Source organism: Orycteropus afer, unplaced genomic scaffold, assembly GCF_000298275.1.
Source record: "Orycteropus afer afer isolate SDZICR_OR568_19922 unplaced genomic scaffold, OryAfe1.0 scaffold00638, whole genome shotgun sequence".
In the NCBI taxonomy this organism is placed as follows: domain Eukaryota; kingdom Metazoa; phylum Chordata; class Mammalia; order Tubulidentata; family Orycteropodidae; genus Orycteropus; species Orycteropus afer.
Window position 1 is genome coordinate 383,999 of NW_006922225.1, and position 13,077 is coordinate 397,075.

At 51.6% G+C, this 13,077-nt stretch overlaps 1 protein-coding gene across 1 annotated transcript in view; it reads right to left on the minus strand.

Moving 5' to 3' along the window:
- The window catches only part of KEL (Kell metallo-endopeptidase (Kell blood group)), a 24,502-nt gene extending 11,628 nt beyond the window's left edge, over positions 1-12,874 (minus strand). Inside the window, exons 1-10 of the mRNA XM_007956602.1 lie at positions 12,818-12,874; positions 12,027-12,083; positions 11,625-11,766; positions 11,219-11,395; positions 8,838-8,962; positions 8,400-8,546; positions 3,869-3,931; positions 3,610-3,783; positions 3,259-3,407; positions 2,786-2,915 (exon numbers count right to left, since the gene is read on the minus strand). Of these exons, the coding sequence (XP_007954793.1) occupies positions 2,786-2,915; positions 3,259-3,407; positions 3,610-3,783; positions 3,869-3,931; positions 8,400-8,546; positions 8,838-8,962; positions 11,219-11,395; positions 11,625-11,766; positions 12,027-12,083; positions 12,818-12,874 (1,221 nt within the window). The remainder of the gene's footprint in view (positions 1-2,785; positions 2,916-3,258; positions 3,408-3,609; positions 3,784-3,868; positions 3,932-8,399; positions 8,547-8,837; positions 8,963-11,218; positions 11,396-11,624; positions 11,767-12,026; positions 12,084-12,817) is intronic.
- Positions 12,875-13,077: the final 203 nt, after the last annotated feature.

Genomic DNA, 13,077 nt, shown 5'->3' on the forward strand with positions numbered 1-13,077 from the left:
ATGGCTGAGTCATGAGACTGTGAAGTCCTTTTGAGTAAGAACCTAACAATTAAGATTTATTCATAAGAGAATGCTCAAGGACCTGTGATTGTTGGCCATTGGCTAGAACTGACCATTCTAGTCCAGTGAAGCTCCATGGGCCTTTGGTCTTTTCCTCCAAAGCCACAATCCACCAGGAAGTTCTATGGCTTACCTGCAAAATACACCCTGAATCGAACCACTTGGTGCCCCCACAGGACACCATTCCAGGCAGCGCTGCCATCTCTACTGCATTAATCCCAGCATTCGCCCTTACTCTAGCCTTCCCCAGAGTCTGTTCCCAGAGTGCTCCTCTTCAACCACATAGCTGACACGTCCTGCTCAAGCTCCCTGTTTCATGCAGAGAAAAGCAAATGGTCTTAGAGCAATCCCCAGCCCCCAATGGTCCCTTTCCTCCCTCTCTGAGGTCCTCCTTATTGTTGTCCTATTCACTTGCACTGTTCCTTACACCAGCCTCCTTGCTGCACGCACAGACATCTCCAGCAGCAGCCTTGGTGCAGCCTTCCAGGAATCCAACCATTGCTTCTCAGCCAGCGCACCCAGACAGACCCTCAGACCACATTGAGTCTGAGCCAGCCTGTTCCCTGTGCTGTCCTTCCTTGCCAGGAGCCAGCCTGCTCCCTTCGCTGTCCCTTTTTGCCAGGAACCCCTGGCACCTCTCTAAACACCTCTCCAGTCCTTCCTTCTGCATTGCTCATTAGGACCCTGACCGATCTCTCCCCACTGGGAGCTCCGAGGATGTCTACCATCTAAACCAGAGCTTTGTGGAGCTCGGCTGTGTCATCAGTCACACAGTGTGGGGCTGCTTCCATGCAATAAGGACAGAGGTGAGTACTCGCAGCAGAACATGTGAACCGCAAAGCCAACAATATTTACCACCCCAATCTTTCTAGACAGTTTGTACCATGAGCTGTTCCCCTGGTCCCCACTTCTATCTCAGTTCTATCCAATGAGTGGTTAAGGCTCAGCCTTGGAAGCCAGTAGATCCACTCTGGAGCCCTAGCTCTTTCCTTTATGAGCTGTGTGGTCTTGGGAAAGTTATTTGGCCTTTCTGAGCCTACGTCTGCATCCACAAAATGGGATCAAAAACCTCATAGTGCTTCTGGTGATTAAGTAAAATCGTCCATCGTGAGTGCTTCGTGCTGTGCTCACCAGGTCCCTACTCACTGTTATCCACTATTATCACCACTGTGCGGCATGTTTTGTTCCAGAGAGGTGGAATGGCTTCCCCAAGGCCACCCAACTGTTGTGGGCAGACTTAGACTTGGAGCGTAAGCCAAAGGACAATTACAGACCTGAGTGGGAAGAATAGGAACCCTGGTGGTGTAGTGGTTAAGGCATTTTACTACTAATCAGTGAGGTTTTGAGTGGGAAGGAGAGTGGATTCTCTCCTTCCATGCGGGAGTCCCAAGTTCACTTCCCAGCTGATGCACCTCACGCATAGCCATGCTGTTAGGAGGTCTGGTGGCACAGTGCCTAAGGCAGTTGACTGCTAACCAGAGGTCTGGTGGTTCAAACCCACCAGCCATTCCTCAGCAGGAAGATTGGGCAATCTACTTCCGTAGAGATTTGTTGTTGTTGCTGTTATTTGCCGTCGAATCGCCTCAGAAGCCTAAGGAGAGGGTCTGTATGAGTAAGATTGGACTGCACCACAGTGAGTTTGGTTTTTTTTTTTTTTTTTGGTAGGAAGCTGTTATAGATTGGATTATGTCTCCCAAAGATACCTTCTGTGCATGTTTATAATCCCATTTGGGAATAGAGTTTTCTTTGTTCTGTTAACAAGACAGTGGTAGTGTAGGGTGTGTCTTACTTCACTCTCGTTTGAGGTGCAGAAAAGCAGATCGCCCACAGAGATGGGGGAAGACAGATGCCATACCACATAGATCTCCAAGGAGCCAAGAAACAGAAGCTGAAAAGAGATAAGGACTTCCCCCCCGAGCCAACAGAGAAAGGCCTCCCCTAGAGTGGGCACCCTGAACTCAGACTTGTAGCCTCCTAAACGAAATTCCTGTTTGCTAAAACCACTCACCTGTCGTATTTCTGTTATAACAGCCCTAGGTAACTATGGGGTGTTCTGGTGGTGTAGTTCCTAAGGCACTTGACTGCTAACCAGAGGCTGGTGGTTTGAACCCACCAGCCATTCCTCAGAAGAAAGGATGGGCAATCTACTTCTGTAGTGATACAGCCTCTGAAACCCAAGGAGGGGTCGCTGTGAGTTGAATCGACTTGAGAGCAGTGACTTTGGTTTGGTTTTGGTTTAGGTAACTCTGACAGATGCTGGACAGGTGTCAGCCGAGTTTCCAGACTAAGGCAGGCTAGGCGGAAAGGCCTGGTGAGCTACTTCCAAAAGTCAGCCAAAGAGGACCTTACAGATCCCAACAGAACGCTGTTCAATCTCGTGCTGGGAGAAGAGGCCTCTAGGTTAGAGGACACTCAAAGGACACAGTGGTGGCATCACTGGACCCAAGCAGACCAACCATTGTGAAGATGGCACAGAACCGGGCAGCATTTAGTTCAGTCACACATGAGGTCACCATGGCTGAGTGTCCACTCCACCATATTCAGACAAAGGCCGGAGATAACTGTGGGCCCAGGGGCCACACAACAACCCCTGCACGTCGGAGCTTCCTGCTCCCATAGGAGCTCAGACAAGGAAGGGCGTCTGCCCCATGCCCCCGGACACGCCAGCCTTCAGATGGCAGGTAGCCCTCAGCTGCCCCTTGGGGAGAAGGCCCCTCCTCCTTACCACAGGGGGGCGCTCCATCCACTCCCGCAGCCTCTGGTTCAGCTCCTGGTGGGCCTCCTGGAACTTGCTGTCCAGGGCAAGAGAGAGGGAGCCCGCCAGTCCCAGAATCATGTGACTCTGCAGGAATTCCCTGTGGGAGGGAGACGCCGCACCTGCACCTCTAGTAAGAAGAATCCGGATGGGTCCCCCCGCCCTTCAGGTCCCAAAGGTGGTCTCAGCAGTACCCTTGGCAACATCCTGGGCCTGCAGGTCCTCTTAGTGCTACCCCAGGCCCTCAGGTCTCCTCGGTCATCCCCCTACCATCTAACACCCTCAGGTCTCCTCAGCTGTTATGAGGATCAGTGCTCGGACATGCCCCCAAACCAGAAGAGCTTCCCTGAGCAGGGGCTGGTCTGGGAGTGGTGGAGGAGGAGCACCTCTGAGGTCCTTCCGCCTCTTGTCCCTTCCCTCACCCCTAACCCCACGGGGCCAACCTGTGTCTGAGTTGCAGCCCTGCCACTAGTTGTGACATGTTTCTCAAATACTCCAGGTCGTGGACCACGACGGGCTGTGAGGCACTGAGGAGCATGGGCGTGAACATGGCTTGCAAGCAGGACAACCAGTCGATGGCAGGCGCCATTTCCTTGAGGTGGGGACACAGAAGCTGAGGGGAGCAGAGAAAGGGCAGGGAGGAGGGGAGGGGCTTTCCGAGGGTTTGAAAGGGAGTGGGAAGAGGGAGGGCCAGAGACAGGCTCTGGAGGGCAGTGAGGGCAGGAGGAGGACAGGAAGGCAGGAGGGCAGGGGAGAGGCCCTCAGCCCACCCTCCAGCCCCTGGTCCCAGGCACCTGCAGCTGGGCAATCGTGACCACCTGTGCCCGCCGCTGCTCCAGGGGCCGCAGGAACTGGAAGAGCCTGGAAGTGATGGAGATGGACAGGCCAGCGTGCTCTTGCACCTTGTCAGGGGCCCCTCCCAGCAGGAGGCCCAACTGGTTCAGGTAGTTCAGGTACTCCCTCACCATCTAGGGGGTGGAAGCCATCATCAAACACTGCGGGCAGGCCTGCCTCCCGGCACGTGCTCTCAGCGTCCTCGTCCACCTGTCTTACCTGGGCGTAGATCTTCTGTTCCTGCTCCTGCTTGAGGGGGACATCAAACTTGGGCTGGTCTATCTGGAAACAAGAGAGACTGTAGAGCCCAGGAAAATGGAGGAGAGGGAGGGACAAGGACAGCCTGGGAGGTGGGGTACAGCAAGCAGAGAGGGATGGAGCACAAGGAAGGGGGGATGGAGATGAGGGCATGGGGGAGAGTCTAGAACAAGGTAGAGGAGGAGGGAGGGAGTGGGAAGGGGTGGCCTGGGAGGTGAGATAAGCCTGGGCTGATCCAGCTCAAGGAAGGAGGGATGGGGGCAGGGCATGGGGAGAAAGTCCAGACACGGAGAGGGACAGAGAAGTGGGGGTGCTCCAGGAGGGACACATGACAGTGTCCTAAAGGGCCAAGACCAGGACGAGACTGTGAGACACCCCTCTCAGCTGTAAACTCAAGAGGGTGCAGTAAAACTCAGGAACTAAGATAACCCTTCCAATGGAAATGTTTTAAAAATGAAAATGAATGCACAAATTTGTGATGAATAAAATACCAACGTTTCTGTCATGAAATGCTTTAAATTTTCCAAAATGCATTTTTGATCCATATTTTTTAAAGCTGTATGGATTTTCTAAAACTCCACAATCAGTTTTTTTGTTTATCCATTTTGGGGAAAAAAATGGATTAAAAATTATCCACAATCAACAAAATTTTTATCTTTTGCTCATTATGGATTTTTGTATTGATTTCACTTTTAAAAACTATTTCCAAACATATGATTTTTCTTCGTTCTTAAATTTGTTTGCACCCTCCTAAGTTTTGCACCCAGGCGAGTAGCTCACCTGGCAGCTGGTGCTGGTCCTGGCCCTGTTTGCCCCTCATTCTGTTCTCCCACATTTCTTTCTCCAATTGCAGTGTCCCGCTCCCTCTTGGAGCCATGCCCTTTCCCTCTGTCTTCAAAAAATCTTCACGCAATCCCTTTTGGAATCTTGTATGTCTAAGCTTTTTTTGAAAAGGTACCTGTGGCCAGGCCTCCATGTCCTTCCTGATGTTGCTAGTTGCTGTAGAGTTGGCTTTGCCTCACAATGATGACCTCATGCATGGTAGGGTGACGCGTGGCTGGGTTCTGGGCCATCTTCACAATCAGTGGCATGTTTGAGTCCACTGAGTCCATTTGGGTCGACTTCCTCACCCTCCCCATATGCTCCTGTGATCTGTGTCCATTCCCAGAACCATTTTGAAACTATCTCTAGAAGGCTTGTAATGGTGTTTCTCATTCCCTATTCTCTATAAGCTCAGAAGCCACTGAAATCCATGATATCTGCTTGATCCTGAAACTCTTCCTTTGTCCGATCTGACCATCCATGCAGGTCTCCCCCCCACACCTCTGACTGTTCCTACTCTCTCTGGTTCCCTTCGACCTGGACTCTTCCTGAGGGCTCCCTCTGCCAACTCTTCTCTCTACATAGTCTTCTGGTTGGCTCCATCCAGTTTCAAGTTGACGGTAACCACCTCCCCCTACTGACACCAAATCAAAACTGTGGGGTTGATGTGTGACTTCTCCATCACCAAGTCCTTCCAGGACCACCAGCACCAGCACTGCTAGGATAAAGCTTCCCAGATCCTCATGCCTGGCCCTTCCTTTCCTTTTGCACAAACCAAACAAATCTGTACAAATCTGAACAAGCTGCCTTTGTTCAGAACCACAGAGCTGCTCACCAGGACTCCCCAACACCTCTAGCTGGCCTCCAAGAGTTATGCATGCCCTACACAGCACAGCCGCCATCACACTGGAACCTTCCTAGCTCTTCCTTCTACTAGGCTAAATCTTATCACCTCTGCCTCCTCCCTCCCCCACCCCCACCCCTCCAAAAAAAACTGTTGCAGGTAATTCAGTTCCAATTTAGCGTGACCCTACAGGAATAAAACAGATTAGAACCACCCCGCAGGGGTTCTAAGGCTGTAATCTATGTGGAAGGAAGCCTGCTGGCACAATGGGGCCATTCTACCCTGTTCAATAGGGTTAGTATGAGTCAGAATCTACTGGATGGCACATAACAATGATGATCTTTATGGAAGCAGACTGTCACATCTTTCTCATTCACAATGGCTGGTGGTTGGAACTGCCAACCTTTCAGTTACCAGACAACACTTTGACCACTGTGCTACAAGGACTTCTTACCAAAAACCCCAGCAAACCCATTGCTGTTTAATGGCTTCTGACTCATCATGACCCTAAAGGCAGAGGAGAACTATCCCATAGGATTTCTGAGGCTATTAACACTACATAAGCAGATTACCACAGATGTCTTCCACAGAGCAGCTGGTGGGTCCAAACTGCTGGAGCTTAGTTAGAAGCCAAGCTCCTAACCACTACACCACCAGGGCTCCTTCCTGGCTCCCTTTGCTGTTGTTAAGTGCCATTGACTTAAAGCAACCCTGTGTCCAACGGAACAAAACAATGCCCCGTTCTGCACCATCCTCACAATCCTTGCTGTGTTTGAGCCCATCGTTGCAGCCACTGCATCATCCATCCTGTTAAGGGTCTTCCCCTTTTCTGCTGACCTTCTATTCTACCAAGCATGATGTCACTCTCAAGGGACTGGTCCCTTCTGACCACATGACCAAAGCAGGTGAGACGAAGTCTGGCCCTTCTGGATTCTAAGGAACATTCTGGCTGCACTTCGTCCAGGATGGAATTGTTTGTTCTGGCACTCCATGGTATTTTCAGTATTCTTCATCAACAACACAATTCTTCAGCATCAATTCTTCTTCAGCCTTCCTTATTCAATGTCCGGCTTTCACATGTGTATGAGGCAATTGAAAATACTCACCTTAGTCTTCAAACTGAAGTCTTTGCTTCTTAACACTTTAAAGGAGTCTTTTGCCACAGATTTGCCCACTGCAATACAATTTCTGATTTCTCAACTGCTGCTTTCATGGGTGTTGACTGTGGATTCAAGTGAAAGGAAATTCCTGACAGCTTCAATCTTTTCTCCATTTATCATGGTGTTGCTTATTGGTCCAGTTGTGAGGATATTGGGCTCCTAGGCCAGTAATAAGGAGCTCTGGTAGCATAGTGACTAAGGCAGTTGACGGCTAACCAGAAGGCTGGAGGTTCAAACCCACTAGCCAATCCTCGGAAGGAAGATGGGGCAATCTACTTCCATAGTGATACTGCCTCGGAAACCCAAGGAGGGGTCGCTATGAGTCGGGTCTGACTCGACGGCACATAACAACAACAACAACAGGCCAGTAATAATCTGGTTCAACCTCACGTTCCCAGCCTTATTTTCCCTCCCACTCCACCATATGCCCCTAGATCTCTGTTAAACAGCCCAGGCTCTTGATCTCCTCACTGACTACACAGTCTGCTCACAGCTGTTCTGTACTCTTCCCTTGGCTCAGGGTTCCTGCAGCCCTTTCAATGCCCTCTAACCTCACCTAGTGTGAGCCAGTGAGCTTCCAGCCTCAGCTCACTTTTGCCCTCTTTCCTCTGAGCCTTCCTCTAACCACTTCAGATCTTAACTAATCCCCAAAGAGCACAGCCATTCAAACTCCGGAGTGCATTCCTCAGCACTGGGTTTTATAGTATCTTGCATTGCTTATCAGTTCTACCTGTATATTCCTCTCCTTACAACTTTGTGGGATTTTGTAGAGTAGGAGTCAAATATATAGCATTGCACCACCCACCTCAGTACTGATGGCTGTGTCAATGTTTTTATTTATTTATTCACTCATTCACAAATCTGGTGCAAACCCCTAGATGCCTGGCACTTTGCTAGGTCCTGAGAAACAAATGAGTGAGGTGTGATTCTGTTCTTGAAAGTCTCCTGGTCTTTCAAACCTGAGCTGCGAGGCTGGGAAAACAGAAGGATAGAAGGGGCTCATCTAATTCATAGCCGGGGTGTCTCTGAAGGCTTCCAGGGACGGGTAATAGCCAACCCAACATTGGAAAAATATCTAAGAGGGTTTGAGCAGAGCAAGGGAGATGGGAAGTTGTGTTGCAAACAGAAAAGAGGGGGGGCACCATCTGTAGAGAAGCTAAACATATTCTTGGAGTTACAAGGGAGTCAGCACAGCTTAGGGTATGAGGGGGAGGGTGGTAGAGCTCGAGAGGGGTGTAGGGTCAGTTCATAAAAGTACTTGCAATGCTAAGGATCCGGGCCTGGATTCTGATAACCTCCAGGCCATTCCAGGCATTTACACAATAGCCTAATTAGCTCTTGCTTAGAAAGGTCCCTGTGGCAAAAACAGGAAAGTAAATAAGAGGTTGACCCAGGAGATGGCAGACTAGTTAAGAGGCCCTGGAGGTCACTCAGATAAGCAGTAATGAAGACCAGAGCTACTCTGTCTCCCTTGAGGTCATCCAGATAAGCAGAAGGAAGACCATGACTACACTGTCTCTGGGACTGGCCTGCTGCTTCTTCCCCCACCCCAGCTGGTACCCCTGACTCTCAGTCATTTCTCTTGAAGACAGGGCTTCTCTCTGTGGTCCACATTCATCCTAGCTCCCAAACTGCAGCTATCCACTGGGAGGGCCCGGGCACTCACCTGGATGACTGGTGTGTGTGGAAGTGTGGGATGAGGCTGCAGGTAGGCTCTGAAGAAGGGAAAGTAGTCATACTGACTCATCAGAAGTCTCAGCGTTCTGTTAAAGTCGGGGGAAGTCCAGTTCCCGGAGAGCGGCCAGCCTCCGAGCTGGGAAGAAGAGAGGCAGGGCTCAGCTCAGGTGGGGCCTCCATGGCCTGCCCCTGTGGGCTTTGGATGGCAGCCATGCCCTGACTTCTGCTGAGCTGATGCCTCCAGGCTCCACCTCCAATCCTTCTTTCTCTCTCCTCACCCTATGTCCTGACCCTTGCCATCGCCATCTCCCTCCTAGAAGTTGGGGATCCCTAGGAAAGGGGTTTACCCTCTGGAGAAACATGGCACCCACAGGTGTGCAGTGGTCCTCTACGCTGTGTGTCTAGAGCAGCTGAGTCTGGGTCTCACCTCTTCAATAACTTGCCTGAGGGGACCGGCTCCTGCAGCCTCAATGGCATCAGTGTCCATACAGGAACTATAGAACTGGAAGGCTTTCTCCTCCCCAGAACCAGGGGGCCAGGCTCTCGGGGCCTCTAGAAGGGAAGTGAGGGGGATTGAAGGCTGTTGTTAGATGCTGTTGAGCCAGTTCCAACTGGTCGTGACCCTATGCACAATGGAACGGAACACTGCCTGGTCCTGCACCATCCTCACAAACATTATGCTTGAACCCATCACTGCAGCCACTGTGTCAATCCATCTCATTGAGGGTCTTCCCTTTTTTCCCTGACCCTCTACTTTACCCAGCATAATCAGAAGGAAAATTGGGCAATCTACTTCCTTAGTGATGCTGCCTGGGAAACTCAAGGAGGGGTCGCTATGAGTTGGATCTGACTCGATAGCAGTGAGTTTGGTTTGGTTTTAATATCCTTCTCCGGGGAGTGGTCCCTTCTGACAACACAACCAAAGTGTGAAAGATGAAGTCTGGCTGTTCTTGCTTCTGAAGGACAATCTGGTCGTACTTCCTGCAAGACCAGTTTGCTTGTTCTTCTAGCAGTCCACAGTACATTCAATGACCTTCACCAATACCACAATTCAAATGCATTATGTTTTCTGGAGTCTTCATTACTCATTGTTCAGCTCTCATAGGAGGCTATTGAAAATGCAATGGGATTGAAGGAGTTGGGCCCATATAGATCAGACAGGGAAGGTGAATTATCTGGAACTTGTAGGAAAGAAAGGGAAAATCTCTGAGAATATGGGGAGAAAAGGGGGGATTAGACAATGAAGGGAGATGAGAACATGAGATGACTCCTCTTTTAGAATGGTCAACTTGATGGAAAATAAGAGCCGGACAAAGGAGTGTGGAGAAGAAGACAATGGAGAAAAGACATGGAAAAAGAAGGATAAAACAGGGATAATGGGGGCATGGAGAAAGGGTAGAACTGGAAGAAAGACAGGAGGGAGATGGATGAAGAATTCAGAGGGAAAAAAAAATCAGGAAACCAAAGGACTTTGAGGGACTAGAGAGAGGAAAACTCACGTGGAAAGACTGTGAAGAGAAGAAACAAGGGAGACTCCCCTACTCCACCTTCCCAACCCACTGGTCCCAGGAAACCAACACCCACATCACAATGACCCAAACACGTGTCCATTTAATATGTGTTTAAACATATCAACCACTTGTCCTCCAGTATCTTGCATTTCCCATTCAGCCCCCTGACATCTCTCCTCTGTGTTGTAGGCAGTGGAACTCCTATTAAGTGTATCTTCTTATCTCTGTGCCTTAACTGGAAGCATGGCCCTCCATCCAGGGTGAGCCCCTGCCCACTCTTTACAGTCAAACGGAGGACAGCAGAGGATACATTTATTTCTTCCAAGTTTCCAATAACCCTGTCAAGACTTTCTTTAGAGCTCCTCACTCAGCAAACACATGCCTAACTTATATTTTCTTATTCCCACATCCTCACCACCCTCCACCAACTTCCTGGGGCCCACTCCCAACCTCCTAGGTGACCTCATTCCTTCCATGTATCTTTCCTCTCATTTCTCAACATCATCTTGCATTTTCCAGCTTCCATGTGCATGACCCATCTCTCTGTCATGCCATCTTGACATGCCCTCATCCTCAGCATCATTGCCTCCTCTACCCCCCACCCCTTCTCTCCCCTCCTCCTCTCCAGAATTGCTATCCTCAGCAATTTGCTTTACCTCCAAGGTCTGGAACTTGATTCTCCTTTTCTTCCAGGTTATTCTTTGGGTCTTTTTTTTTTTTTTTCCCTCACCCACTGGCACCTCCAACCATGCAACCAGCTCCCTTTGCACTTCTCACCCCACTATTTTCATCCCACCAGCCTCCCCAGTCCTTTATCCCATCACCTCATTTCTTCCAGGTTAGCTTGCATGCCTCAGCCCAAGTTTCAGTGCGGAGGCAGGAGCAATCATGAGAACAGGGAGCTGTGAGGTGCAGGGAGGAAGAGGATGAGGTTGACCAAAGGGCTTTGGACATCAAGGAGGGTCTGAAGAATGAGAGTGATGGAGAAAAGGAAGTGCTAGAGGTGCTGAGGAGGGCCTGGTAGGGAAGACACCAGACCTGGATAACCACAGAAAGTTTGGGGGAGATAACAAGAGAAGATGAAGCTGGGATCCAGTCTCACATGGTAAAGGGGAGAACTTGGAAAGAGACTGGGATTCAGTAAAGCTAAGGTGAAGAAAGAAGGTGTGGATGAGAGGAGGGCCTTCGGGAAGCAGACCAACAGTTGTTTCCTAAGGAGCCCCAAGGAGTGAGGATGGGGTATGACATTCACACTACACAAGTCAGGGAGTCACCTCCTTCTCCCTGCTTTCCTCACCCAGAATTCTCCAGAGTCGGACCCTATTCTCTTCCGCAAGTGCCTGAAAGGAGTTGATGCTCCCTTTGGTCTTCCCGCAGACAAAGCTGTAGAAGTCGGAGCAAGGGTCCACGCTGGTGTTTCTGGAGGCTAGGTACTGAGCCAGGAGGTCCAGACATACCGGGGTTTCACAGGGGCCTGTGAGGAGCAAGCACACTGCTGGGGCAGATGAGGCATGGGGACAGAGAACCCTGGGAGGAAATGTGTGATGGTGACCATGTGGCCAGGTCACACAGGACAGAGTTGGGACCAAGAGCCCTTGTGGCATCTGCACAGAACAGAGGGTCAGTGTGAGGGGGACTGATACATCCATGGACCAGGGTGCACAGCTGAGGGGGGATTGGCGGGGGTCCCTGACTGTGCTTACGAGGACCACAGCTCCCAAAGGTGTAGACCAGAAGCACAGAAGAGCCAAGCAGCAGGCCAAGAAGAAGGAGTGTTGTCAGCACCCGCCTGACCAGGGCCCATGGGTGGCTCCCTGCCTCAGCCAGTCCCTCAGCAAGAGGCTCCTGTGGGACAGGAGGGGACTGGGAGGGGGAGGATGCATAAGGGAGCGTGAGGGCCCCTATACAGAGCTGGTGCTCCACAACCCCCCTGGGCTCTCCCTCCCTCAGGAGACAATGATGGGGAGGAACACAGCAGGCAGTTAGGGGACAGAGTGGGATGGACAGGGACACAGTGACAGGGGATGGGGGGTTGTGGCCTGTAGAATTGGAGGTGACACCATGGCTCTACCCCAGCTCCAACACTTGTGTAGGGGGTGACTTACCTCCTGGAGTGGCCCCATCCCAAGGCCAGGCTCAGCCCCCTGGTTGGTCCTCACCACCTGAACAGAGTTGGGGTAGGGAAAGAAGCCAGCTCAGGAAAGGGTCTGTCTCAGGCATTTTGACACTCTCCCCATTCCCTTAGCCCCTCATCCATTTTCACCCCCGTGTTCTCACACAGACTTCTGAACGAACCCCTGCCTGCACCATTGCATCCCTCCCACCACCTCCCCCCTGCCCCCAGCCAAACTCACCCTCCCCACTTGCAAGTAGGGGCAGGGTGTCCCCACCTACCACCGCTGCTCCCACCTTAGGTTCCTGAGCCCAAAGGAAATGGTTCTGCGCAGGGGCCTCACTGTCTGTCTTTCTGTCTGCCACCCGTCTGGCACCATCCAGCTCTCTCTCCTGGAATTTCCCTGGCTCTGCCCCAGGACGTGGTCTCCCTACTGCCCCAGTTGGCCCTGTCATCCCGGAGAAGGGGTGCGTCTGTCCCCAGAGACACACTCTTGCTTCGGGTGGAGCTGTTATCACTTGGGGACAGGGCGCCTCTCCCGCTCTATCTTGGCTGTCAGGGGCAGGGAGGGCCCCTCAAAGACTCTTCTCACTGGATCTCTGCTTTTGGGGGATGATTCTCCCCTTCCTTCCTTATGCAGGGACAATCTCTTGGCCTAGCCCATCCCAGGACAAAGACCTCATACCTGGGGGCTTCATATGCCACCACTCCCGCCCCTCCCACATGCACCAGGGCCACAGAGGCTCTGCTGGTGGGGGCCGGGCACAAGGACAAGACCCTCACCAGGCCACCCTGGCTGCTGGTGCTCTGCGGCGACAGTGGGAGAGCGGTGTCTTTCATAGGGGCCAAGTGGCACTTATCTCTGCCAACTTCACAGGGTCTCTCTCCAGAGAGGACGGGGACCATGGGCACCTACACTGCCCCACCCCTGCAGACTCCTGCCAATGAGCACAGAGCCCCTGTGCCTCCACCAGCCAGCGTGCTCCCGAAGTGTTGGAGGGAGTGTGTGGATGCACACGGCTCTGCATTGTCACACGGGCCCC